The sequence below is a fragment of the Plutella xylostella genome, chromosome 3 (genome assembly GCF_932276165.1).
Source record: "Plutella xylostella chromosome 3, ilPluXylo3.1, whole genome shotgun sequence".
NCBI classification, from domain to species: Eukaryota; Metazoa; Arthropoda; class Insecta; order Lepidoptera; family Plutellidae; genus Plutella; species Plutella xylostella.
The window spans coordinates 7,938,655-7,965,243 of record NC_063983.1 but is presented as its reverse complement, the minus strand read 5'-3'; the positions used below and the strand labels follow the sequence as shown (position 1 = coordinate 7,965,243).

The 26,589-nt window shown below is 39.1% G+C and overlaps 1 protein-coding gene across 1 annotated transcript in view; it reads right to left on the bottom strand.

Moving 5' to 3' along the window:
* LOC105388125 (kinesin-like protein unc-104) overlaps positions 1-26,589 on the bottom strand; it is a 93,567-nt gene that overhangs the window by 18,968 nt on the left and 48,010 nt on the right. Inside the window, exons 4-24 of the mRNA XM_048625226.1 lie at positions 17,848-17,930; positions 17,084-17,162; positions 16,274-16,428; positions 15,610-15,794; positions 14,443-14,554; positions 13,923-14,066; positions 12,441-12,604; positions 11,865-12,004; positions 11,190-11,234; positions 9,475-9,603; positions 8,642-8,842; positions 8,009-8,166; positions 7,512-7,653; positions 6,932-7,113; positions 5,213-5,327; positions 4,330-4,463; positions 3,684-3,895; positions 2,452-2,625; positions 1,195-1,332; positions 673-803; positions 28-195 (exon numbers count right to left, since the gene is read on the bottom strand). Of these exons, the coding sequence (XP_048481183.1) occupies positions 28-195; positions 673-803; positions 1,195-1,332; positions 2,452-2,625; positions 3,684-3,895; positions 4,330-4,463; positions 5,213-5,327; positions 6,932-7,113; positions 7,512-7,653; positions 8,009-8,166; positions 8,642-8,842; positions 9,475-9,603; positions 11,190-11,234; positions 11,865-12,004; positions 12,441-12,604; positions 13,923-14,066; positions 14,443-14,554; positions 15,610-15,794; positions 16,274-16,428; positions 17,084-17,162; positions 17,848-17,930 (2,991 nt within the window). The remainder of the gene's footprint in view (positions 1-27; positions 196-672; positions 804-1,194; positions 1,333-2,451; positions 2,626-3,683; positions 3,896-4,329; positions 4,464-5,212; positions 5,328-6,931; positions 7,114-7,511; positions 7,654-8,008; positions 8,167-8,641; positions 8,843-9,474; positions 9,604-11,189; positions 11,235-11,864; positions 12,005-12,440; positions 12,605-13,922; positions 14,067-14,442; positions 14,555-15,609; positions 15,795-16,273; positions 16,429-17,083; positions 17,163-17,847; positions 17,931-26,589) is intronic.

Sequence of the window (26,589 nt, the reverse complement as noted above, 5' to 3'; positions counted from 1 at the left end):
AGAACCTAAAAACCGTTTAAAACCCACCTTCAATCTTGATATTGGAGTCCTGGTCCTGTATCTGGTCGACGAGGTTGATGACGTTGTTCTTCTCGCACGCGGTGAGAGTGCGCAGGCGCGAGCGAGACGGCACGATGTCGTCGTCGAACGAGATCTTGGCTGATTGCTTGACGCCGCCCGCGAATTCTGCGTTGTCTGTGAAACATGTTGGTTTGAGTTAGCCTTCTACTAAGAGAAAAAAAAATCAAAATCAAGAAAGAATACACATTTATTTGGTACTGCAAAAATACTACGTTGTGTCGATCGCCACTAAATTTGTTTGTTTGTACTATATGTGTTGGCGCAGTTTGGCTTGTATTTAGTGTCACTGTAGCTATAGGTGTCGTCATTTGGATCTATTATAGGTATTGAAACCAACATGCCCAAACCACCATAGAAAAAATATTACAATGAAGTACTGTCAGTAAAATACAAAATCAATAAATACCTAATAGGCTCTCGGTGTAATTAGTTACGTCTTCACAGGGATTGCGGGCGAAGTTCATATTTATATCATAAAATATTTACCTATGTTTCAAATATTTACTTCCATAAAATTTTCTCATTTCACCCCGAAATCATTTTAGCTACTTATTTAAAAACCACTCATAAATACACAAAAACTCGACTCACTTTTATCCGCATCAATGACGGCCTGAACAGCCACTCGTAGGTACCCCTTGACGTCTCCCTTCTCGTTCACGATGGCCACCTTGTGAATGAGGGGAACCGGGTACAGCAGGTTCGATAGGTACACGAAGCTCCTGGGGTAGAGAGAGAGAGAAACAGGTTAGAAAAGTATGCTTAAAAAGTAGCTAAGCGAGCTGGTTGGAGGTAATCTGAATTATTAAGAGAGATAAAACGTTATTTGACACAGAGAGCAATACTGATGTAGTGGTGGACTAATTACATACATACAGAACGCGTTTATTGACCAATGATGATGATGTCCCTATTTCTTGCATACAAAGTGGCGCCTCAAGCGGCAGCTACCCGTACAATAACTGAGGGGCAACATCCTAACCAACTATTTTTTGGCAAACAAAGCCACTGTAAATCTGACTAAACTTATAGTTCCAAGGAGAAAACTCAAAATCCCATCCATTCCTAAATCCCTAATTTCCTACCCTATAGCATAAAGTCTGCAGCACTCACCGTCCAACCAGACGGAACCAGGGGAAGCGGTCGTAGAACGGGTCTCCGCCCGTCACGGACTCGATGTTGTGGTCGGGCGAGGTGGGCGACAGCTCCGCCTCGTTGTGGTACATTTCGCGCATCAGCTCCAGCCGTTGTCTGTGGGATGAGAGGGGTGGTTAGTGGTGGACGAGTGTGATGTGTGTAAGTTTGGATTTGGGTTTAGAGCAGGGATTACAAGGTATTATTTAGTGAGGTAAGTAGTAAGACTAGTAAATAGGAACTTTTGGTAATATTTAGTTTGCAAAAATATGGGTATACAGAGGTATTTAGAAAGTACTGCTTGACTATTTTCTGTGAAACTAAAAACTAACACATCCACAACAATAATCATGCAAAAAGCACTGGCAGTATAGCAAGCTATAAGTAGTTAGAAGAGACATCTTGTAATATTATTTTATTTAAACAATTTACACTATTATTAAACAATTCACACAGTAAGAACTTTAAAGCTAAAAAAATACAAAATATTAACAGATTTTACACATTTCACATAGTAATTAGTACATTTTTGATACAGATCAAAGCAGAGAAACTGCAAGCAAACATGAACACTTATAAGAAAAATCTGTTGAAGTTTGGATAACAAGATGGTTTGTACAAATTGATGTATAGGTTTGCAATGAAGGCCAAATTAGGTCCATACAAATTTCACGACGGTTTTCTACAGTTTACAGGTAATTTTGGATAACTACTAATGCTTACATGGTATAACAAAGGCAGTAGAGATTTCGATAAAAGCACTGTGTGTGGCAACAATAGGAACAATGCCTTGCAAACTTTGAACATGACTGAATATGATTGCTTAAAGCTATAGGTAGGAACAATACATTATACATAATGTGTCCGCGGTAGCGCTGCGTAGTGAATGCTTAAGCTTGTTGCAGCACACTGGTAACATTTTCTTTTTTTTATGGTCGACCGCATCATCATTCTTATTTGTTTGTCATTTGAGATTTTTCGTTATGTTACGATAATGTTATGAATTACCAAATTTAATAGTAGAGCTCAATTCAAATACTTATTAATTATTCTTATACTTAAGAACTTTTAAATAGTTGTCTTAATCCAGATTTGGATCTGAAATCAGGTGGATGACTATATTTACCATCCACACTATCACTGAAAACCTGACAGGAGCTATAATTTACCCATTTTAAGTATCCTCATCACGAAAAACCTCAAACAACCATTACACTCCGCCTAGTCCCGACAAACCTTGACGGCAGCAAATTAGCCAACGACAGCCTGGTCTGTTGCGCGCACACTGAGATACACTGCAGCAGGTCGGGCTGGGGGGCGGGGCGCGGGGAGGGGGGGCGGTCTGACTCCTCCTCCTCTGCAGCCGACTCGTTCATGTTGTATATCTGACGCATCAGCTCCAGCCGATGGCTACGGATAACAAGGCCGGCTGTAGCCCTATGCCCTAGCTCTATGGCCTGTGCGAGCGAGTGATAAGAATTCGTGGGTCTTTTTGCGTGGATGTCAGGCCACGGACTATCATTTGAAATCGGCCTATTTAATCAGGGAAATTGTTTATGTAATGATGAATAGTATCTGTAGTAGTAGGTTAGTGGAATAGTAAAATAAGAATTCTTATCATTTGCTCTAGTAAATGTTACAATTAGTGAAAATAAAATAAAAAAGCTGCAAATGAATAAAGCGCTATCTATCGGAGAGTTTGAAAAACACAAATTACTCTAGGAGAAGGAGAATCGAAAGTGTAACTTACCTTGTTAATTTTGATTGGGTTACTTTGTACAGCTTATGTGTTATCACTATTCACGCTTATTTCATCATAGGTTGTGCGATAAATATATACAGCACCCTGAACATTGCTCTAGCAAAATTATATACAATGTAAATAATACAAAATAGTGAATTAAACATAAAATAAAAACAAAATTAACAACACAATGCAAAAAATATACAACGTGTCTGTACATTGTCGAGAAAATTAAATAACTTATTTAAGTATTTAATACATAAGTAAACAATAACTCAAATGATATATAAAACTTATAAACTAAAATAGAACATAATTTTCATGCGATAGTAGATTCCCTAAGTATCAGTTGATATAAGTATTTTCACAAATACTTGAGAAGGTATAATAATATACTTCATATAATTTTCCTAAGGTCCCTGTGTAACATCATCATAAACACAAACAAGTAAACACAACCCGAAAAATTCATGCTTTAGAAATTGCTAGTATTTTTATAGAGTTTATATTTATTGCACCCCTTCTGCTAAACATTAGGGGCACCGGCTAACTGCATTAAGGTATTATTAATATTCCAGGAGAATTGAATGAAAAATTAATATCCTTTTCAATCGATTCCTGTTCGTGGAAAAACTAGCCTAACTTTTCAAATTGCCCCGAACCAAATATCATCATCGTTCCTTTACTCAAAATTCCTTAATTCCTTCAGTCTAAAACAACTCACCGCAACTTCTCGAGCGTCCAATAGTGCGTGGCTCCATTCTTCGTATCCGTGACCTCTACCGCCACCACCGTGGGCGCGCACGGGCGGTACTCGTCATCCGCGTCGTCCCGTGGCGCTAGCTCCGCCGGGAGAGGCGAGTAGGGCGTGTCGGTTAGGAGAGTGAACTGGAATTGGACCTTCTTGCGCAGTTCGACTGATATGGCGTTCGCTTCCTGTTGGGGTACGTTAGTGTATGTTTACATTATGGTGGAAAAGGTCATTAGTAACTCGCAACCTATCACGCGAGTTAACACGCATAGCGGATGATGAGTTTTGGTCCATTAGTGAATTTGTTTGTGATGGAAAAGCTCGTTAGTATCGTAGCGACCTATCACGTGAGAAAACAGACTTAGTGAAAAGTGCGGTTCACTCCGGTTTTAAGATAATTTTTAGGTGTCTACTGTGACTCAGTCTTAAGATGTAGAAGATTGCCTTTTGACTGTCAACATTACCAGTCAAAATCATAAATCATCCAGTCAATCCGCACTTTCAGGCAAAATATTATGTTCCTTTACCTTACAATTTAATCTGTTTGTATAAGCAATTTCGTCCTGACACAATACACTAACAATTTAAATTCTTCATCACACTGAAATTTATCCCTTACCTTCAAGAAGATAGCGTTCCCCCACAGGTCGTCCCTCAGCGAGGTGAACTGGTGGTACTTCCACTTGCGGAAGGCCCACGCCGCCAGCCCCACCTCGCGCGCCGACCAACACTCTGTTTCGAACAGGGGATTCACTAAAATCAACACAGAATGCAACTGTCAACTGAAGGTTAATGTATGAGGTGGGCAGCGTGCGGTAAGGGTCATTTTTGAATGGGGTTTTTTGAATGGCATAGATGTTGGGAGCTATGACGCTCAGTTTAGAAGAGGGGATTCACTAAAATCAACACAGAATGCAACTGTCAACTGAAGGTTAATGTATGAGGTGGACGGCGTGCGGTAAGGGTCATTTTTGAATGGGGTGAGGCACGCATTAAGGTTTAGTTTAGATGTTTGCGAGTTATCACGCTCTGTTAAGAGAGGGTTTTACTAAAATCAACACAGAATGCAACTGTCAACTGAAAGTTAATAATGTATGAGGTGGCCAGCGTGCGTTAAGGTTCATTTTTGATTGGGATGGATGTTTGAGAGTCCTTACGTTACTAATGTCACTATGTAATAAAGGGAGGATTCACTAAAATAAATACAGAATGCACATTGTATGAGATGGCGAAGCGATGTCGGTGATTTGACAAGCAGGATTTTTCATAAATATGAAATGGGGCAGGAGGGGATGTCATGACCAGATGTCTGTGACATGACCCAAAATGCGATTGAATTGGTTCAGGCTTCGAAAATGAAATGACTTCGGTCCCACTGGCCGACCTTAGACATGTAGCCGGTAGTAGCTGGATGAGGAATGCTCCTATGACTATGTCCAATAGTAAACAGTTAAAAGTTAGTAATGATGATAAGTTATGACGAATGACAACAAGCTACTCACCGAAGATATCCTCATCATTATGGAAGTCGTCAGGAGTGTAGGAGCTGTACATGGACATGGTCACGCTCTGCTCCTCCACCTGCCGCTGCAGCGCGTCGATGCGGGCTTCGTAATTCTGCCGGGTTATAGGTATCATGTTATAGAAGAGCATACTAGAAGGGAATACTGGTGAGCACAAATTGATTTTACGTCGATGCGGGCTTCGTAATTCTGCCGGGTTATAGGTATCATGTTATAGTCGAACATTCTGGAAGGATACCGGCGAGTACGAAGGGCTTTGTAATTCTGCCGGGTTATAGGTATCATGTTATAGACGAACATTCTACAAGGGTACTGGCGAGTACGAACGGCTTCGTAATTCTGCCGGGTTATATCACCTTATAGACGAACATTCTAGAAGGGTACTGACAAGTATGAAGGGCTTCGTAATTCTGCCGGGCTATATTATGATGTTATAGTCGAACATTCTAGAAGTGTACTGGCGAGTATGAAGGGCTTCGTAATTCTGCCGGGTTATATTATGATGTTATAGTCGAACATTCTAGAAGGATACCGGCGAGTACGAAGGGCTTTGTAATTCTGCCGGGTTATAGGTATCATGTTATAGACGAACATTCTAGAAGGGTACTGGCGAGTACGAACGGCTTCGTAATTCTGCCGGGTTATATCACCTTATAGACGAACATTCTAGAAGGGTACTGACAAGTATGAAGGGCTTCGTAATTCTGCCGGGCTATATTATGATGTTTTAGTCGAACATTCTAGAAGTGTACTGGCGAGTATGAAGGGCTTCGTAATTCTGCCGGGTTATATTATGATGTTATAGTCGAACATTCTAGAAGTGTACTGGCGAGTATGAAGGGCTTCGTAATTCTGCCGGGTTATATTATGATGTTATAGTCGAACATTCTAGAAGGATACCGGCGAGTACGAAGGGCTTTGTAATTCTGCCGGGTTATAGGTATCATGTTATAGACGAACATTCTAGAAGGGTACTGGCGAGTACGAACGGCTTCGTAATTCTGCCGGGTTATATCACCTTATAGACGAACATTCTAGAAGGGTACTGACAAGTATGAAGGGCTTCGTAATTCTGCCGGGCTATATTATGATGTTATAGTCGAACATTCTAGAAGTGTACTGGCGAGTATGAAGGGCTTCGTAATTCTGCCGGGTTATATTATGATGTTATAGTCGAACATTCTAGAAGGGTACTGACAAGTATGAAGGGCTTCGTAATTCTGCCGGGCTATATTATGATGTTATAGTCGAACATTCTAGAAGTGTACTGGCGAGTATGAAGGGCTTCGTAATTCTGCCGGGTTATATTATGATGTTATAGTCGAACATTCTAGAAGGATACTGGCGAGTACGAAGGGCTTCGTAATTCTGCCGGGTTATATCGCGTTATAGACGAACATTCTAGAAGGCATACTGTACAAATTTACGATTACGAAATGTACGATTTTAGGTCGGCATATGAGGCCATTGGTTTTAACTCTTCTTCGGTGTGAAATGATAAGCCAGTTAGTCCAGATAAGCGACAAATTAAAATTAATCTCCGAGAATAATTAGCGCATAACTAACAAATTTAACTGAAACATCATTCAAAACGCTTCTGTGTCAGTTATTTCCAAATAAAACCCATTAAACTTACTCCATATACCCACACACAAACCATAAACTTATTTTATAACTCTACAATAAAATCCCACAAACCTTCCTCTGCTCCTCAAACTGTTGATCAGCATGTTGCTTCTCTCTACGGAACTGTTCTTCTAAAGCCAACAGTCGCTTCTGCATCTCCGCCTTCAAGTCTATGCCCTGCTTCTCCAGCAGCTCGCATTGAGCGTAGTCCCAGTCCACGTTCTCGGCGTTCTCTGTCACGCTCGTCTCCATGCCTGGGCGGGGGAAAGAGAGGGGGATGGATTAGGATTAATGCGCCATATAAAAGCGATTCGTCAGGCACTGGTGACTGGTAGCAATATGTATTAGTGATTCATAGATGGCGCTAATATGCAAGCACTGTGTATGTGCCTGCTGAATTCCCGGGAATTTCCAATCATTGTTGTATTTATGTGGACTAGCCATTTCAAGCAGATTCATTTGTATTAGTATACCTATATATATGTTACCTATACTTCACAATCTGTAATCAACTCCTTAACAAAACCTTGTAGCAAATCTGGAAAAATAAATACCTACTAACAGTCAAGTATTTTCTTACTCTGCTCCAACCAACAGCCCTGTGCTATGGTCTACAATGCCCAACCCCTACTACTACACCACACCTACATACCTTGAGTCTCCGGCAGTTCTTTATCAGAGGAGATGATCTTGTTCTTCTCCTGTCGCGGCTGGCCCGGGTGCGTGAAGCGGAACACATGGTTCTTGCCCAGGATCACTCGGGAGCCCGTCTTGAGGATTATTGGTTCTGTCACCTGTGGGGTAAGGGGGAGATTATGTTGGAGTTGGGATGGTTCACCAGGATGGTGTTGTCAGTTTTTAAAGAGGACGAGTGACGCCGTCAATAAGATAGGTAATTTTTGGCTTACGATCTTCATGATAAGTCTTCAGGTCTATAGGCTTTATCGGTGCAATCTTTGTGGCTTTGGTGGTGCTTTGAAGAAATGGTAAGTTCCTTTAAATTGGCAGGCTTTTGACGTCACAGAGAGTGAAGCAGCTTGACATGACTCACAAAGCAGATGAGTTGTCAACTCACTTAGCATGTAAGATATCAGCAACAATTCTCCACCCAAACAAAACTTTCAACATTCTACAACCCCAACAACATACCTCCCGTCCATTAACATAGACCAGCGCCCCATTGTGCGGAATGAGGCAGATGACGCCGTCGGTGTTCTCGAAGATGCAGTGCTCGCTCAGGATGTGTGACCCTGAGAGCTGGATGTCTTGAGGCACGTTTGCTTCTGCCGTGCCGAGGCGGGTTTCACCTGGAGGAAAGATTATTTGGTAAGTCAGTATAAGTGTTGTGGCGCTCCTTGGGAGAGGCCTATTTTCAGCAGTGAATGATTATTGGCTGAAGATGATGATGAAGTATAAGAGTAAGAGCAGTCTGATAATAAAAATATCAATTGTGAAAAGCGCAGGCTAAAGGCTATTCTGATATTCTGGCTTGATGTCATGTGTGTACCCAAAGTCGTTCGTCGTTGTAGTTTATGTATGTAGGAAGCTTTGTGGTAATTTACTTCCTTGAAGATTAAGAAGAGGTGCTTTGCTGGCGCGCTCTTCAGTAGTGTTATGACAGGGTGACTAAAGTGACTTTTTTCTGGCATATCCCGGACATGAGCACAGTATGAAAACCCTGATTTTTCACCGACGTAGGCAACAAGAAGACGGGGGCAATTTAATCTTACCGGGGCCTAACAATTAAGCTTTTAAACCACAAAGAACTACAAAACCACTCACCATCCTTAATATAATAGATCAAGCACTCCGACAGATTCGGATCCTCGTTCAAGTTGACCAGATGTGGCGTCTTCTTGGGAGAGAACACTCCGACAGTAATGCCCTCCTTCACCGCGACTCCCATCTCTGCGAATACTGCCTCCCGTTGCACTCGGATCTGTTCTGTGCGCTTGAGCTTCTCCTCCCATGTCTCGTTGAGTTCTGGGAAAAGGGTTTAGTGGGGTTAGATGGAGGTTTTTGTTTGAAGCATCTTCGTGTGAACATAATATATAAGGTTTAAATTGGGCGTGTCTGTACCTATGAGTTCTTTGGTATTTGTGTATATTATAGCTACCTATACTACACATTTGTTTTACAATAAAGTTAAACATATTTACTTTCACATCTACAAGTGATTGTTATGCATTTCATTGCAAGTATCTTACAGTAGAGTACCACTTATAATTTACTGTAAGTGCATTGTGTTTCATAAAGGTGTGTCAGTAGCTTGAAAAAATCTTTCGGTACCTAGGACTGAAGAAACTATTATTGTAATGTAAAATGACCCTGAACTACTTCATGTATTCAAAATGAAAATCAATACTTCTCACAAGGTCAAAAACATTAAAGTTATACTCGTATTATATTATGAAGTAAACTAAGAAGCTTTCTCCTGTCAGATCATAGCAAAGCTTGATTTAGCCCTAGTCTTAAAAGATTATTGGAAAATTATATTTCTCAAACAATCACAAAGTCGAATTTTGGGCAAAGAATTTTACGTTCAGAAAATCTGTGTCTATCTCTTTATTATTATAATTTAGAATCATTTTTAATTAATCACAGCCAGCACATACCTGCAATAAGTTTCTCCGAGGCCTGCAGCTGGTCCACTGCGTCCTCAGCGATGGTGGTGCCGGTGCGAGCGAGCTTCGGCAGCGCTTCAGCCTCGCTCTTCTTGCGCTGGGGCGAGCTCGCCTCCTCGACTGCACGCGGTAAAGGGGTTAGAGAATACGAGATGGAGGAAAGATAGGTAGGTGCAAAGATTGAGCCTCGTAGTTTAGCAGTTAAAACAATAAGGTTGTCTTGCACCAAACATTTAAATGTATTTAAATCTATTGCTTGCTTGGTTAGACAGTATAATGTGAGGGCAAGACATCAATAGATTTAAATGCGTTTAAATAGTTGGTGCAAGTCATCCTAAATTATGTAGGTGATTTTGTAGAAATTACAAGGCAGAATCTTTGTGGTGCAGTGTTGCAATGCAATGCACCTTGTACACTTTTAATATGTGTTGAGTGATGTCATCATAGCGAAAAGGATTTTATAAAATATACTAAAACGATATATTGCACTGAATGTCAGGTGTTAAATACAGGAAGGTATTTTAAACAAAAGGCCTTATCTGCTAAGAAATCAATCAACACATGGGATGTTTAAAACGACTATAAAGTGCCTCTGCGGCTGGTAAATTGAATTTGTATTACTGGATTTTGGAGTAGGGAAAGTGCTGTATTTGACAATTACACAAATTGTGTAAAAGTACATATGAGGTATATGCCATGTATTACCATCACCACCGTGAAGTGAATCAGGTTGGTTTCACAGACACCACTAGTGCAATCCGTGGACAAATGAATGTATAATAATTTAAATACAAATAAGTATTAAAGTAATTGTTCAAGAGGTAAATTATCTAGGCATATCGGGGGAGCAATACAAAATACAGCAATACTTTGTATTTTAAAACAGTAATAGGTTGAATGGTTTGAGTAAATAGACACATAGTACAGGAAACATGCAGTTTAAATATTGGAAACAACTTTAAGCTTTGTATAATATATAGCAGCATATTATAATAAGGATTTCGACACCCCGTTCACGACCTTATGCCAATATTTGGTAAAGTTAAATTTTGATTGAATTCGATGAGCCAAATGTGGGAGAACCAATGTATCAATCGTCAGCCGCGAACGGTTTAAGCTTGAAGGTAAACTGAATATTTCAGATGAAGATGAATCAATAATTATAAGTACGTATTTTTATTGATTTATGAAATTTATTTCCTAGTCGAGCCTATCTATTGATTTCCACAGTTTAGTTATACCGGTATTTATAAATGTAAAAACTTCATAAAGCGGCCGAAATATTCAGTTACAACTTGATTAAACACATAAAAACATTCATAACAAGGTAATTAAATACACAATACAATAATATTATCCCACAGCCACCGCTACCGCAACCAATACAAGTATATAATCATATAGATATTGACCATAAGCGCTCGAATATATATTATTTTGTGACAGTCCTATATTGCTAAATTATATATGCAATATATATTATGGACTAGGTGATATATAACTTTATATATTATATTGCCTAAGAACGCCACAAGCTTACGAGGGTGCAGTATTACTCGTATTGGACTGTCTATAATATAGATATAGTGACGGGCCGACAGATTCGTCTCATCTGGCAACCCTGGTTCAAAATGGAGGCCAAGCGTACATGTGGGGTGTACAGTACAGGATGCACAAATGCGAAGCCTCATTTGTTATTTACTTACTGGCAGGAGTGTCTTTCTTGTCATATAGGACTTTACCGTCCGGTCCTAGCGTTCGAGTCGATTTTGGAAACAGAAATTTAATTTTAGCATCAGGAAGTCGAGGCGCTCGGTTCTCTATCGGTTCACAGACTAGACAAACAGACATTGATACAGGACTATCTATCTTTTTCACATGACGACTAAATAGCCTAACTGAATGATTGATGACCTACGGCACTGTGGCGCAACGGTGGAGGAACACAACTTGATTACTGTAGAATTAAAATAAGTTCTAACAAATAAAATCCATGTCAATTAAGAGAGTGACTATGGCTGTTGCTATACCAGGTGTTAAAAGTGACATTTCAACAAGGCATTTTACATTTTCCAAGCCTCTCCTCACTCTGAAATACTAGGCACCAAGTTGAGTTCCATCACAATTCCGCCAACAGGCCAGAGTACAGTCAACAAAAGATATGAGCATCCACCCCTAGCGCTCCGAAACCCAATGACGAGTCATACCTACCTATACATAGGTATATGATAAAAGAAAAACAATCAATAAACCTTATATGTCACATAACGACAAACCAATCTTTAAATAACCTCTCTTGTGACTTTCAAGATCACAATCTTTGCGCTAGGGTTGCACACTCATCTCTTCTGCCAACTGTACATTCAACTCTATTTGCTGACCTTCCTCCACCTCGATGCCCTCAGCCTTGAGCAGCTCGCGCAACTTGAGGATCTCCTCCTTGAGCTCGCGGATGAGCTTGGCGTTGGCGTCCTCGTTGACGACGGCCTTGCAGACTATCTGCTTGGCTCGGTCCGCGTATCTGGTGGGGGCAGTTTTGAGAAGAATAAGGTGTTGTTCAAGACTCGTTAACTTGTGCGTTAGACATAACGCTAACAGAAAAATACACGCAAAAAGAGGCTCCAACGCGTCTCCTAAACGTTTATTACAGACCTTATACTCCAGATATAATTAAGTTTCCAGCTTTAAGATTATTGATTAGAAACATACGATAAGGGTAGGGGAGGTCTTGAGTGACCACCACAAACAGACAAATCTAACGAGAACCTAGACAGGTAGCGACTCATAGCCGGTTGTGTCTCGATTAGTAAACCGGATACAGAATGATGTGGCACTCTCTGGGAGAGCCAATAAAATTATAAGCTGATTATGATAACTGCAGGAATAAAGAAGACTCCTGCGCTATCGTGCCACTTGGTTAACTAAGGGCTGTTCATAGTCATGTATAAGGCACCTACCTGAGAGTACTAAGCGTCTCATCATAGTTAATATCGGCGGGCGATATGGCGGCGATCATGGCGGTCTTGGAGTTGCCTCCGAGGTTCTCTCGCAGCAGCCACGTCAGCACCGAGTCTCGGTACGGGATGAAGTCCGCCTTCTTAGACTTCTTGCTCTTTGACGCCTGTGGGGGGAGGTTGGTTGTAGTGGGTGATTCGTTGGTGGATTTGTCTATCTATCTATCATCAGAGCTTTATTACTTTTTTGCTGTCATTATCACTTTAAAATGGATAGGAGCAAATTTTTCGTATAGCAGGAATTCTCCTTATTTTATAGACAAAACTCTATCTATGACTTCTTTTGTGATAAAAGTAATTTGGTTCTTATAATGAAGTCAAGTTTCTGTAATATTTTGTGTGATACAAATTATTATTTTTGGCAGAGTTTAGTTGTTAGTTATATTTTTAAAAGTTCACGTTTTTATGCAATGTAATATAACTATTTTGTAATACACACAATATAAATTACGTAAAAAAGTTTTCTTATAACTAGATGATGTTTTTATGAAATAATATAAGATGAAAACTAACTTACCGACTGTAAATCCAAGTGAAGAAATAGATGCGACAGTAGAAATAACAAACAATGAATCAGTTATCAGCTAGCATTACAAAAATATATATAATATAATAATACTGTAAGATTTAGACTACACGAAATAAAATTATTCTGAAACTTGAGCTATAGCAAGATATCTTTTCACAGTAAAAATAGATTTATTATTCTATAAATAACTAAAAGGTAATCTGATCTGTGTAATATGATCCAGTATCCAGTGATGAAAGTTTCTATTATATTTTCGCATACAATATGTTCTCTAACATCTCTAATGGATTTGGAAGCCATTGTGAATAATAAAACGAACAAAATTATTCCTCTGAGAGGAAATTTTATGTAAAGTAAATACATATAATACGTTATAGTAAAGTGGCAATGTACAGTAAAGGGCAGAAAGACCTGACCCCTCTCAGAAACATTGTTACTATGAGAGGGGGGTCAGGTTTCTCTGCACTTGACCGTACTTAAATACATATTAATTAATACTGCACCATCATTGTTTGCTACATGAGGTGAAAGTGAAAATGATGATAAATAATGTGTATTCAGCCCATCATTAGATAGCAGAAAGATTATCACAGAAAACACCAAGCTCGTCATTAATCTTGATCTTTATGACAAATGAAAGCGAGCTTTTATCGGCCACTCCCCTTCTACATTAGAATGATTTCAGCCCAATTTTTTTTTATTACAAATTGGGTCTTATTGTAGAATTTTAAAGTAGTCCCTGACCCATCATTTCAAATTTGAAGGGACCTGTGTATAAACAATTTTCCATCCTATTATCCTGTCCACATTTCAATCAGATAATATCTCAGATATACCTATTTTTTGCAACAATACAAAACATTCTACCAAAAAACCACACAGCCCCAAGCACTTACAATTTCAGCCAACGCGGAGATGACTTTGCCCAACGTCGTCAGTGACTTGTTGATGTTGGCACCCTCCTTCAGACGGGTCCCCTTGGCACCCGTGGAGTCCGCGCGCTCCGACCCAGCCAGGTCCACTAGCGAGATCTTTGACACCTGGTGGGGAGATTTGGGGAGATTAGCATATTTGACCATACATAACATCTGAGACTAGCTCTAGTGTTTTTCTTAGATCAGTTAGCGCGGTGATGACACCTTTCAGCCTGTCTTCAGAGGGTACTTCCTACTTATGATTTGTTCATGATGTGCATAATAGATATCTTTGTAAGATTCCAAAAGGCACTATAGGCTAATTTTCTGCTTGAGCATTTGAAAACATAACCCTTTGCGCTAAACCTGTACCCAACGTACCAACACCGATGCCTGATAAGTTATATATCCCCTCAAGGCATTGAAGCGCTAGGGCAGCTATTATCGGCTGAGGGCTACAAAGAAGTACCAGGGCACCAGCACAAGGTCGCAAGTACCGTACCTTCTCTGACATGAGGTTGGTGATGGTGTCGTGGCGCTGCTGCGTGAAGAAGATGGTGAACACGGCGTGCGAGCGCGACGACGTCTCGTTCATGTTCGTCGCTGCCACGGTCCTGGGGGACAGAGTATTTAATTAATAATTATTGTGTATAAGGCGAAAAATTCAAGAGGCTTCCAAGGCTGCAAAATTTAAATCAGTGGTTCCAGCTGGGCGTTGACCACTGACCTCTATGTGTATAATAGAGGTCAGTGGCGTTGACGCATTGTTACATAAATATAGTGAACTATGTTACAAGGCGATGCCTCAAAAAAATAAATGCATACCTATCTTCTTGCATACTCATCATCTCTCTTGGTAGGTCGTATACAAAGAGTATTATGGTTGCATACCTCACATACCTCGCAGCCCCAAAGAGTTCCCATACATAAGAGTTATTAGGTACAAAAGCTAAGAATGTCAGCGTTGCCTTCCTTGATGAGGTTGTGTATCTGAGTAGCTGGTCGTATATACAAAGAGTAAAAGGTTGCAATCCTATAGCAATCCATTCATGGGAGTCGTATACAATGGTTCAATGGGTAACAAGGACACATACCTGGCAGCGTTCCCCTCCTCGATGAGGTCGTATATCTTAGTAGCTGGTCGTATGTACAAAGAGTAAAAGGTAGCAAACCTGGCGATCCTTTCAAGGAGGCTATATACATCCTAAGAGTAACCAGGTAAGTGCAGAAGGTCTCATACCTGGCGGCGTTCCCCTCCTCGATGAGGTCGTATATGTCCTGGTAGCTGGTGACGGCCAGCTTGCTGAGGTCCTCCACGTAGGGCCCGAGCGCCGGGTGCTCGCGCACGCGCAGGTTGCCCTTGTTCCTCACCAGCTGTTCATGACGTCATCAGGTAATATGAAGAGACGGGGAGGAGATCTACACTTTGAGCCCTACGTTGGAGATCGCTGAAGGGTCTAGGCTCTTGCTGTGGTAACCTCGATTGTACCGATGCATACCAGCTGTCCAAATATTCGTATTTCGTCAAGAAATAAGAGCCAACGAGGACCTGATGATAATAAGGCTACATACCTGGCAGAAATCTCCTCAAGGAGGTCGTAACAATCCTAAAGAGTACTACTCTTTTTAGAATCATGTACCTGGCAGCGTTACCAAAAAGTCCTCATACCTGGCAGCGTTCCCCTCCTCGATGAGGTCGTATATGTCCTGGTAGCTGGTGACGGCCAGCTTGCTGAGGTCCTCCACGTAGGGCCCGAGCGCCGGGTGCTCGCGCACGCGCAGGTTGCCCTTGTTCTTGGGGTTCAGCAGGTCGCGGACTCGCTCGCAGTAGATCTCCATGTAGGATACTTCCACCTGGATGGGTAGGGGTTAATTAATGTGCGGAATAAATAAATATGAATCGCCTTTGTTGCAAAGAGCAGCTCGATAAACCCTTCATTATTATGCTACTCTTTATACAGGAATTCTCATGGGGAAACTATTTTATGCGAAGCATAACTCGCGGTAAATAGAGAATGATTAATAAAGAAAATAATTGCTGAAAAGTTGCCTACAGTGGTGTGATTATTTGGCACGACGACCACTTTTTTATATTGTTCGTCTTGTTCTAGCATAGCCAGAATCAAGTTATTTATGAGAGTAGAATTTTCCCCCCCGCAACACTACTCGCTTCAATCCTTCGCCAAAGTAAAGTTCGGTAAAGTTGCACAAAGTGTTCGGTAAAGATGAAGAGCAACTCCAACACTCTCGTATTCGTGAAACCTAGGGTCAATTTCACGAGCAATTTATAAGATCTATATAGAGGAGTACAAAAGCGTAATGATTCAACTCACCGAGTACTTCAAGTCCTCGGACGTGGTCTGCCGGATGCGGCGGAACAGGTCCTTGCAGATCTGCGGGATGATGCCCTCCTCCTCGGCGCGGCCCATCATCGTGTACGACTTGCCCGCGCCGGTCTGCCCGTACGCGAATATGCAGATGTTGTAGCCTGAGGGAGACGGCGGGTTGGTTGGGGAAAGATTGAATGGATACTAGTATTTGTCGTGAGAAGTCATGACTAGTGAGGATTGCTACATTATACTCTGTTTTGTATTCTCAGAAACTAAATTGACAGATTCATCTGAACTGAGCGGTTCATCAACAGTCGATTGTCCCGCCAATAGAACGATGCGTTTCAGAACCTGTCAATTTAGTATCTGAGATTAAAAACAGACTGGTGCTTGTCGTTACAAGTCGTCTTGCTTAGTAGTCTTGCTACATTAGATAGATATATGGTGTGCGTTGCGCGATATGCTACCAATGCTGGCGTCCCATTTCTCTGTTGTATTTATAATTACGAGTAAATTGATCCTGTAAATCTTGAGATTCTAGCACATAATCGGCCTACATTCATCTTCATACAATAATGTAAATAATGTATTCGTAGCATTCCTGGCTGCTGTTTCGAAAAGATAATAAAATTTTTTCAGACTATTTACCGTGAATACAATTTAACAAATCACAAGACGCGCAACCAAATAAAACACTTCATCAATATGTATGAAACCTCGTGTCACAGCAACTGGGGCAAGATTAACTAGCATATTTTCATATACATACCCACTAAATTATCATAAAATAAAATAATAAGGTATCAAAATTACCGTCGAAAGCGTGTTGCAGCATCTCCTCCCCAATGTCCTTGTATACCATGATCTGGGACGAGAAGTCATGGTCACTCGGCTGTAACAAATTAATTACCTTATTGTATTTAGGATCATGCCGCTGAATAATCCTGCAGAACTACGATAGTTAGTAGTAAAAAATACTGAACGATATATCTATTATGGAAAGCTGAGACATACAACAGAAATGAAATGAATTAACATCGTAAGTCGACTATATCATCAGAAGTAAGCAGTATACCTATGTAAATATAAGAGCTTATGGTTGTCTTTGTAAGTATAAAATTGTGTTGCCTTTTTGGAATGCCAATTTTATGGAATTCATTACAATAACTTAAGCTCAAGAACTTCTGTGTAGCCGTCGCTCTTTGTACCTACATAATTCACGAAACATCCGTTACTTTTGAATAAAACATCATTTCATATTTCTACTTGAAATGCAAATGGTTGCAATTATTTTTCTGCCACTAAATTATTACTTTCTGAATAGAGACTTCACCTTTTGATACGCAGAGGTTATTTTATCATGTCAATGAATCACCTAATGGAAGCTTTCGATAATCCCGTCTTATTTTAATCTCCGACGCGACGAAACTTTATGTGATGACAATATTTTCCTACTTTATGTACAATCTTGTTATATTTATTTGTATAATAACCTCTCACCCTAACAGTGGGTACAGTAATAAATGGTGTGATTCAGATTTGCAATAGTGAAGATTGTAAAGAAATATTTTACTTACATTGTGTGACCAATATGAGAAATCGAAGTTGAAGCTTTTGATGCCCTCTTTGTTGTTCGGCGGCAGTTTCGGGTTTGTTATTACTGTAACAAAGAAAAGTATTCGTTAACATCTTATGTGTATATTGCGCAACGGTAGTTTACTTCTTATTCTTAGCTTATATTATTTCTGAGCGCTGAAACAAGCGAGGCGACCGGTGTGACCGATGTCGCGCGCCCGCTGAAACTCCGAAGGCACATTTACCCTCATTTAGTATTTTTATTTGTTTATTCTGCATTAGGACCATATTATTGTATACATGCTTGCTTTATATATTATGTGTATATTTTTTTGATTGTTATTATATTATACAGTATTGGTATTTAAGTATAAAATTTATGTATAACCGTATACCTATATACAATATATTTTTATAAAGGTAGGTCAAATGACAGTCACTCTAGGACGTGACTGAAAACCAGTGCCGCGTCAGGTGGGTGGATGCCACCTCATCTGTAGCGGTGTAAGCTGAGGCGCGGGCCTTTTCGGTGCTGGACAACTCATACCATTATATATTTTTTTAATTATTCTTAATGTTCTTTTGTTTGTTTCACTTTTAATTATAATTTCGTTTTTTTGCTTTATTTTTTTGTGTACTTGTGTTATTATTGTTTTTTGGTGTGTGGTGCTAGACACCGAATAAAGACTTTTTATCTTTTATCTTTATCTTTTTTATCTTTATTGGTGACAAACACTAATGCTCAGCAATAGATAGTCAGCGGCCGCTACACGGGTTCGTTATCGACGTCCATAAACTCGTTTAGTGCTCGTTCCACTAATCACAACGCTGTATTTATAGCGAATTGCGATATAGTCACTTTTATAACGAACCCGTGTAGCGGCAGCAGATCATTTCGCATTGTGTAACTGCCCACGTAGGTACTCGTGTATGAGGTACAGCTGATACGTCACTTGGGGAGGCTCCTTTCATGCAGTTTACATATACAAAGATACTTAGGGTGCGTTGCACCGTTTAACTTTAACTGTTACAAACGTCAAATCCCTTGACGAGAGAGATCAATCTTCAAGAGATTTGACGTTTGTAATAGTTAAAGTTAAATGGTGCAACCCACCCTTAGTATCTTACTCAGAAATGAAATCTGTGCAACCCTTGGAACATTATAAATAAGTAACCCTGAAAAGATTCGATAAGGCAACCATCGATCACTACGAACGACAAGGCAGAAACATTAAATCTCTTTTTAAGTGATGAATCGCAAGAAAATGAGCTAGACTTTTACATAAAGGAGGTTGTTGTTGAACTCGAGGGACCTATAATCTCTTTAGCCATTTAAATTACTTGCTTATGTTTTGGCATTAATGTTTATGTATTCTGTATCGTGTTGTCTTTCATAATTAACAAAGTACGTATAACCCTCGTATTACCAAGTAAGTAAAGTATAAGTATACATTAAGAAATAAGAAAGAATTTTATTTCTTAAGTATACATTGATTACCGACCAATCTTTATTCACGTTTACTATTACTGAAAGAAATAAACATAGTGTGATGGGAGCAATACTCGTACTGGATCCAAACAAAGCTGTGTAACGAAAAAAGATAAACTGTAGCTGACAATAGGACCTACAAACATTTGTAGCTACGCAGTTCCTACATGGAAGCACGACGCATTAAAGAACGACGCACAGGCGAAACAACCAACGAATTAAGCACCATTACAGTTCTTCCAACTGCTAGGTATAGACCTCATTCACACTTATCCAAAGCTTTGAAAAAGCTACCACTACAGTCGTACAGTGACGATCTCAAACCCTTCCTATTTACGGTTCCGCATCATTACAGTTCCGTGTTTTACAATTCAGAGCCGCTAGTTGCCATAGACAAAGACGTAGAGGCACTCGAGTGAGTCTTCTGAGTACCGAGCGACGTCTCAGCGTACTGCGTCGCGCCGTATCGACCGCCACTGTCGCCGACCTCGCTCCGTACACAGAGTAAATAAAACTGGCAGGGTACATAGAGTATTAAGGTACATACAGCCCGCGGCACATACGTTGAGTGCCGTGAGATGAGATGGCGATTGGATGTTGGATGTGATCTTGCGGCGAAATCTTTGAGACAAAAGCCGAGATCCAGCGCAGATTTCATGGTGAGAGTTGGTTGAGGCAAAGCTAAAAGGCATAGGTATATGAAATATTGGCTTCAGTTAAACAAACCCATAACTATAGTGACAGTGATAGTGACTTCACAGCCCACAACTCAACTTTCAGGACTTTACAAATATTTGTAAAGAGATGTAGAGTTAAATATTTAATGGTCCGACCTGAAAATACTCCATGCAGGAGTAGCTTTATTTTCAGGCATCAACATAGCTGTCGGCGACTGTAACTCCAGTGTATTTATAGAGGATATATCCTGGCTTATTAAAATTGGACAAGTTTAATACGGAACCCAGGATCGATACTTAACTGATCTGACTTGTATAGCTATTGTAAGACTCGCCCGTCGGTATAGGGGCATAAAGTGCAGATTACAATAGACAGAATGCAGGAAGCGTGAGTCATCGTGTTAGCGTATTTTTCCTTGGCACAGAGTGAGACATAAAACTGTTACAGCGCATTTCCCAGATTAAACTTAGGCGACAACTTTTATACGAGTCATAAATTGCATCGAGTAATTTTCATGTTTGTTTGCCTATTAATTAAATTTTCCGTAAACTTTTATTTGCGTTAAAATATTGGTTTTTCCAGATATATCACACTTAGGGCCTGTTTCACAATGTCTGGATAATGGTAAACATAATTACAGAGAGGGACAGCATGTCTTTTATCTGTCAGGTAGCCATTATCCAGACATTGTGAAAGAAGTCCTTATTATTTTAAACTAAAAAAAAGTCAGCGTCATTGTTACTCCGAGCATTACTTTTCATTCTTAAATAAAAGTAGTAGGTACATCATCAAAAAGATACAATTCGCATCAGCCAGCTTGACTCGTGTAATAAACCTTCCTAAAACCAAATAATCGATCTTCTGACCGCCAATTCCCATTGCAGTCGAATTCATCTTGGACAGGAAATATATTGGCGGTTGGCGGCACTGCACGCATTTCAAACTGATGATGCGGTGACAGACGATGGGTTACCAATTCCAGTAATAGGAAACAATCTGGTAGGATATGCTTGACAAGTTTTCTACTGGAGAGTGAAAAGTAGCGTGCAATGTCGATATCCGTTAGCTGCTGTATGAGGAAAGCCGAGGACTGATCCAGTAGTAGCGCTTACGGGCTGATGTTAGTTAGCCTGTGACAATAAATATGATATTTGTCACATTATCCTTTATACAATGTATGGTGAAACAGGCCCTTAATATTGTATATGCCACGTGACAAACAAAAGCTATACGACACGGCCGCCATGTTGGAACGGAAACGAGTGGAGAGTTGGCGGGAAACAGGAGACTGTTACCTGTGACGATAACGCCCCACACCTATCCCATAGAGATCCCTTTTAAGGTGTCCAGTGTTTGAATACATGCATAGTTATGTGTTATACGATCGGGTGGTATAGCGAAGCGAACTGAATGCCTCGGGTTCAACTCTTAGTGCAGTCTAATATTTATTTTAGGGGTTTTCACGTGCCTGAAAGAAGGCTTTAGAGGCCTTATTACAGATATTTACTTTTTACTTCAGCCTCGGAGTGACTATTTTAAATTATATGCTATTATACTAAGTTACTTATACACTTTTACTAACCGTATATAATCGTCTGTTTAATGCTAGCTTTTACACATAGTATGTAGGTCAATACAGTTTCCCGTTGCCTATTATCATTTGGGTCAATTGAAACCTTGTGGCGTAAATCGCTGTAGGAAATGGCTTTCCGCGGTAAACCCAAAACAGGCTATTCCGTGACTTAGTGGAGAATAGCATGTACCGATTTCAGCCTGAAAGCTTCATGATTTCACACAAACATTCATTCGCTAAAGAAATTAGAAGTACAGATCTAACATATTACAGACGGTTAGGCCTTTTTCAGGAATTAGGAGGGCCGTGAAGAAGTGTTGATTTTTTAAAATTTTCGAATACCGAAAACCTAACTTAAATGAACAAGAAAGATTTAAATTGAGTCCAAATGTTCCTAAATAAGTCCTATACTTATAACAAAATAAAATATCATAATTTTCTTCATTAATCAGGGCTGAATTAAATTAACCCCAAAACAACCTATGTAATTACCTTCAAGTTTTAGTGCTACTTGACCTAACACAAGCTTTTGCGTGTGTATTTATAAACAAGTAAATCGTGTTTACAGCACTCGTGTTCACGTCGACAAAGCCATCAACACAGTGCGGGCTCTATAAAGGGTACAAAATCACGAACCATTTTGTGACTATTTATATGGAAAAAGCTTATAACAAAATACCATAATACTCAAGTTAGCCAACTAGACGTATCTTGCAGATAATAGGGAAATAGCTTTTATGATATTACATATTATTATAGTCGCGCAAAAGAGGTTTATTTTTAATTCAATCGATATAAATATTGTTCTTCACACGTACGTTTTTAATTACGTATTGGTTGGAATTACATATCTAGAAACACAATTGGAGAGAAAAACTGATTTAGCAAACCGGGCTACATTATTTACGAATGTTCCAAAGGGCACAGAGGTTGAATAAAAATAGAATACATTAGCTGAGGCCGTGGCAGCCTTTTCCCACGCTCAGGACTTTCAGGATAAGTATATAGATACCTATCCAATAAATCAATAAGGTCTACGAATATCGGATATCCCAAAGATGTGAGAGTACTTTTTTATTGGTGAATAATTTCAATACCACTCTGAAAATTGGCTAACTGTAGTCCAATATATGGTTACATAACTCAATATAATTAAATATTTTAAAAGACTTTCTAATTAATCATATGCGTATGATACGACCATACCATAACAAATCTTAACTAAAAAGACCAAAAGAAGCATCACAGAACATTTACATTCCACAGAACTTCAATAAAACGTTTTACGACTTAATAATATACAATCCTTATCATTTTTTAATGCAAAAATCCCCTGACAAAAATTTAAAGTACATGTAAAATGTATTCACCCCTAAACTCCTGAGCGTTTCACACGTAGAGGATTACAGTAAGGGCTAGCCCCTCAGTTCCGTAGCTTTATACAGCCGTTATGCAGGCATTATATGCCCATTCCCAAAATGATCGCAATTTTATAAAATAAACCCTCTGTAATACGACTTGGGGTGACTAATTTGAAAATTTCATAGATTTTTTTTTGTGATTTTAGATAATACTAGCTGTTCCCGCGCGCTTCGCTTCGCCTTAAAAAGTTTTCCCGTGGGAATTCCGGGATAAAAAGTAGCCTATGTTCTTTCCCAGGGTCTAGACCGTATGTATACCAAATTTCATTCAAATCCGTTCAGTAGTTTTGGCGTGAAAGAGTAACAGACAGACAGACAGACAAACAGACAGACAGACAGACAGACAGACAGACAGGCACAGTTACTTTCGCATTTATAATATTAGTTAGGATTTAATATCCATCGAAATAGTCTTTAGTTTCATAGTACAGGCACAGAAAAGTATACACTCACGGGCAATGAAAAAGTTCCATTGAGAAAATCACCAAATTACTCCTAAACGGTAAAAACTAACTTCTGCGACATTTAAGTACATTTAACGGCGCATCAGAAAATTACCAACTAAAAACGTAAATATTTTGTTCGAATTTTCTATGGAATGTTTAAAAAAATAAAGGTTATTTGTGGTCTGCATTTTGTAAATGAAGATAGAAACTGTTTCTTTGCCCGTGAGTGTACTATGTAAGATATGTAAGTACTCTAAATAAAAGAAAACAAAAGTAGAGGTAAGTTTAATTATAATTCTCTCAGATAGAAGGTACATTCAGAACATCTCGCTACGTAGTTACGTTTTAATTAATTGCTACTTTAAATCATATAAAAGCTCGTTATGTCGAAAGCAGAGAGAGAGCAGTTTTAGTCAGCAAATGCTGAACTTTCGAGGAGCTTTTATAAATGAAAATGCTTTTAATATTATAATGATATGAGCTTGTCGTGCGTTAAAAAGTACATACAACGTTCATAATATCTTGTTTTATATACAATCTATTCATAGGCACCTTTATAGAGCTTTAAACTTTAAATAGTTTGTTGAAAATTGAAAATAACACAAAAGCAGCACGTTTTCTATTAGCTAAATCGCATAAAACTCTACAATCATTTTAGAATGTGGCCTTTAAACCTTGCACTGAGCTCATATTTCAGAACCACCGTCCGACCGGGTTGGCCACAGTGTAAACTCGCCATTACTCGGTAATAAATTGAAAACTTTAAGACTAGCCTTAATAGCACCACATTTTACGTTTTACCACGCTCCCAGAGTTACTTGGCGGTTTTTAGTGGTTACTATAAATCGTGGCTCGAACAAAATTAGAGATCACATTGAAAACCAGTCGGTAATCGAAGAAAATAAAATTGAAAAATTATACATCAATTACATGAAAATAAGCAACACCAAACGATACACATTTATGTATTTACACAACAGAAACAGAAACACGCTTGTGAGAACTGCATTTGGAATTTACACCCGTCTTTCAGGCAATAATTCAGGAAATAAGAATCCTCAAATTAGTACAAAAAAAGTATCGACCTACAAAATAAAATTTAAGTTTGAGCACTGGTACCTAATCTAAATAAAAATATTAAACAGCACTATGATATACACCCAGGTCATGGTTGGCAAAATTTACCACTGTATGCCACTAAATAAAAACATCTAAGGCAATATGGCTAGAGATTATGAGTTTATAACTAAACACACAACACGCCTACAACAGTACTTCCTCTTCGTCGTACGGCTTCCGCACACGACCTTGACACGAGGAGGTCGATAAATGGGCCGAACCGAGTATAAATTGGCAGGATTTCGTCAAAAACATACGTAGTAAGTGATTAAACTTTTCGTTTGATCACATTTGTAAGCCTGCGACTGAAGAGGAGATGTGTTATAAGATAGATGTAGCGATTAGAATGCGTTTAAGAGGTGATTCGCTATATATATAGCTAATATTCTTATAAATATTTTAGCAAACCCCATGTAATAGGTTACTTGTACCTGAACATATCTGTCTTGAACATAAAATATCGTAGTTTTATAACTGAACCTTAAATGTTTTTTTTTACTTACGTAAATAATTTTGTCTTTAATGTTTACACTATTTAATAAGACATGAGAACTTAGTTATCCCTTGGTAAGCGCCACCAAGATTTTTATTAGTATGTCAGTAACAGCTTAGGCGAATAAAAGTGCTTCTCGGCGCCGCCACGTCCATCTATCTTCATCAAGCTGACAACGTATAAGGGCCCTCTATTATCCCATAAACGTATTATATTCACCATCAATCTGCGTGGCGCGAGAGGTTAACTCGATTTGACCTTTTACATTATTACTTTAGATGAAAAGTGAATAATTTACACAAAAGTTTAACTATTTATTTATTTATTTATTTTATTTTAAGAAAACTTACAGCACTATTTTAAGGTATAACAATAGAATGAGCAGTAAAAGGCCTTTTACAAGTTTCCACTGATAGAAGGTGAGATAGAGGATAAGTATTTAGTCAAGCCGGTTAGCAACTTAACAGCCATGAACAAATTAGTTCGTAGCTTAAATACCTTTTTTCAATAACTGTATAGTGGTAGTTGTTTAGGCCTCAAACAAAATCCAAAATTATCTTTAGAAAATTAAATATAATGAAATTTATATGAATAGGTGGATATGATAGACTGACAGTGACTTTGTTGCATTGTAAATAAAATATACTGCCCACCGCATCCCCGATCTCATGAAATTTCCATGGGTGATGTTTCCAACACATGGCAAGGCCACCGCTTGAGGGTGGCTTTACGATCGTATAAATGTCACTTACCATTAAGAAAAGGGTCGCGGTGGCCGAGCCATCTAATTTACTTTAAAAGGATGACGTAGACTTGTGGAAACCTTCAACAGTTCTCAGAAAGGAAGTCACTTTCAACACTAATTTTGCTGAAGCGAATAAAATAATTTCAAATTTAACTTTCAAGGTTTGGAAGACTTAGAAAGTCATCACATTTGCAAGGTTGCCTCCCTCTCGGTCAGTGTTAAATTTCATTTGTTATAAAGTTTTTATACCGCAATTATGCCTCGATTTAAAAGGTTGAGTGTCACTGGAGTCTACAGTGAGCTGTAATTTCGGTGTGGGCGGCGTGAATGCCACTGAAGCCGTTAAATTCGGTTTAATTGTGGCATTAGAATCTGCTATTGAAGATATAAATCGCGTCGTTACTCTTTTTGGTAGAGCCCTAAACTTAATACTGGAAGCCCCAAACTCATAGTGGCTTCACGGAGCATAATGATGTCGATTCTGAAGGCAGATTTTCTAATTTTAGAGCTGTCAAAACCTTAATTTCTTTAATAAAAATTCTACTCTATGAGTGTTACCGTAAATGTCATTTTTTGCTAGCAGAATGTATAGTTTGACAGCGTTAAAATTAGAAATTCTGCCTTCAGAATAGCTATCAATATAGCACTAACACAGTGATTCTGTCAACGATGCCAATGCAACATTACATTATTACGAAAGGTAAACACTGTGCTTTTACGAATACGAGGAAAGAAAAAATAAAAACATGAATGACTATTCTATTCTATTCTGGTAGGGGG